Raw genomic sequence first — 2,851 nt, forward strand, 5'->3', positions numbered from 1 at the left:
TGCAGAATCTCACCAACGAGGAGCAGGTGGTCGTGATTCACGCCAGGACCCTTCTCACCCTAGCCGAGAAGGTAACGCGCACGTCCACGCACGCTCTCGCATTCTGCTTATGTGACAGCAGCCTTTCCTCAGTGGTTAGAATACATCAAAGTGACCAAGTCAGCACTTCAACAGAAGATGTTGGACATTGAAAGTGAGAAGGTAGACAGACACGCGACATCAGCCAAGGGGAACTCCGGCAATGTGCCCCAACAATTCTGACCTTGAGCTGTGCTAGGATATGTTCTGCAAGCAGAAGGGCTACCTGGATGAAGAGTTGGACTTCAGGAAGTGTTCCATGGACCAGGCTCATAAGGTAAGCCGCCCTCAAATCTCCCGCCGGACCACTGATGGACGAGGATTGCGGCCCAGAGGATCCTGGAGCTGGAGGCCATGTTGTACGAGGCGCTACCGCAGCGGGACTGCCCCGCCACGGACGGCGAAAAAGCCAGCCACGCTGGCGTGAATGACGTGCTGACGGCGGATCAGAGAGAAGAGCTTAGGAGCGCCGTGGACCAATGGAAGCGAGCCCTGATGTGCGAGTTGAGGGAGCGCGACGCTTGCATCCTCCAAGAGAGAATGGATCTGCTGCACAGCGTGCAACAGGTAAGGGCCCAAAGCCAGCCCGGCACTTACTTGCACGCTTACTGGCTTTTGAATGCCACTTTCCATTTGTCCGTCCTAGAGGAACAAAGAGCTGAAAGAATTCATCGAAGCTCAGAAGAGACAAATCAAACAATTGGAGGAGAAGTTTCTGTTTCTCTTTCTATTCTTCTCCTTGGCCTTCATTCTGTGGCCCTAACACCAGCTGGTGAGTGAGCTCCAGCGGCACCGCACTCGACACCTCCGATACACTGCCAGCCGGTCTCAGACGTTGGCAGACGCTCCGATGCCAACGTATACCCCCCGCCACGGTGACAGAGGCACCGCGTCACACCGGCGCTCATCCAATCAGAAGGCAGGAAAAGCAAATTCACATGCAGGGCACTTTTGAACCAGAAGAGAGCGCCACAAAAAACGGTTGTTGCCCCAAACGCGCACTAAAAAGGGTCAGAATAACAAGAGTCCCACTGGCCAGCCGGGGCGCCACCCGTCCAGCTGTTTCTTCAGGGGGGAAAAAAATTGGAGTCACCGGTGAGTACATTTTGCATTTAGCTCTGCTTTTCTGCTTCTGTCTTCAAGTGTGTGGCATCCTGCGATCAAAGAGTCAGCCAACCCCAAAGCGGTTGACCTCAACGTCCCACCACCATGCCTACCAGAGCAGGTGACGTGATGCTTTGGACATCCTTCCGTCTCAGATGCCCAAAAGTACTCTTTGCCACATCTGCGGCAATACGGTGTCTTTTCAAAGGTGCAAATAAATCCAGCGTGGGCGGAACACGCACGTCTTCGGTTTTTCCCGCTTTGTTTGTGTGACAGCTGTTGTGAAAATTTTATACAAATAAAGTTGTATAGTACAGGTTTGGCCAAGCCGCAACTCCCGAACCGCATGCGGCTCTTTTATGTTCATATCAACATTTGTGTGTGTGTGTGTGTGTGTGTGTGGGGGGGGGGGGGTTGTGCGTGTTGGCTTCACTTGAGTTCAATTTGGTATTTTGGTCAAAAGCGCATGTGGTGAAATTCCACAAAGTAGGATGGGCAAACACATTTCTTTAAACTATGAGTGTCAATTGGGCTCTCGAAATGGCAGGGAAAAGATGCACAGCAAAACGAAAATACGTAGATGAACACAGGACGTTTTAATCAGAGTGGGAAAGTTTCTATTTTTTGTTGAACGTGATGGCAAACCATTCTGCCTGATATGTCAGACCTCAGCGCATTTCAAAGATTCAAATCTTCAGCGCCATGCACTTCAGCTCACTCCATGCTAACATTGATCAGGCGTCGAACCCGCATCATCATGCTTAAGAGGTGGCCATGCTAACCAGTGCGCCATTATGTCAACGCATAATAACTAAGTCTACTGGTCAAAACAGCGGTTACTATATGACGTCGCTACGTCGTGGTCACGTGACGCAGACAAGACGTCAATGGACGTGGGCAGAGTTAACTTGTTTAAAAGGGAGTAGGCAGAAGAAATATTTAATTTATTTAAATCTATTTTGAGTGCACACCATTATGCCAATGCATAACAACTGTAAATCTACTAAACAAAACAGCGGTTGCTATATGACATCTGCCACGTCGTGGTCACGTGACATACGTGACGTCGATGGGCGTAACTTTCGCCGGAATTCAAATCCGCGGGGAGAGTTAACTTGTTTAAAAGAGAGTGGGCAGAAGAATTATTTAATTTATTTAAATCTATTTGGTGTGTGCGCCATTATGTCAATGCATAACAACTGTAAGTCTACTAAACAAAACAGCGGTTGCTATTTGACGTCTGCCACGTCGTGGTCACGTGACGCGGACGTGACGTCGACGCCTACTTTACATCCCACCGATCACAGGACTCCTCGGCTGCATAACCGTGCCCCCTTCCCAACCAATCGGATTTGCTATACGCGAAAACGACGCCAATGGAAAGAGCTTCCGCCCAAATTTAAATCCGTGGGCGTGGCTCGCAGCAGGAAGTAGGAAAATGGCGGCGATGTTGACAAAGACACAGCGGATGGTAACATACGACTAACAAGAGAAATATTTTTATTTTCTGCTTGCAACTGGACCGTCCAGAGCGTACACGGTAAGTACAACTCATCGTTTTTAAAAAGAAGTACTTTTGTTGCCCTGAAAAGCGAGTGAGCGTGGCGTTTGTGGGGGACGTCGAATTTCGACGATTCTTTCTGGTCAACGGTTGTAAATGATTGTGTTG

The 2,851-nt window shown here is 49.5% G+C and overlaps 1 protein-coding gene across 1 annotated transcript; it reads left to right on the forward strand.

Moving 5' to 3' along the window:
- Window positions 1–360: 360 nt before the first annotated feature.
- LOC148378584 (janus kinase and microtubule-interacting protein 3-like) lies at window positions 361–982 on the forward strand. The gene is made up of 2 exons (XM_088367776.1): window positions 361–645; window positions 725–982. Exons 1-2 carry the CDS (start codon window positions 433–435, stop codon window positions 839–841), a joined length of 330 nt encoding a protein of 109 aa, XP_088223902.1. The 5' UTR covers window positions 361–432; the 3' UTR covers window positions 842–982.
- The last annotated feature ends 1,869 nt before the right edge of the window (window positions 983–2,851 follow it).

Source organism: Syngnathus floridae, unplaced genomic scaffold, assembly GCF_059516105.1.
Source record: "Syngnathus floridae isolate MCC-2025c unplaced genomic scaffold, RoL_Sflo_1.0 HiC_scaffold_36, whole genome shotgun sequence".
Lineage (NCBI taxonomy): Eukaryota > Metazoa > Chordata > Actinopteri > Syngnathiformes > Syngnathidae > Syngnathus > Syngnathus floridae.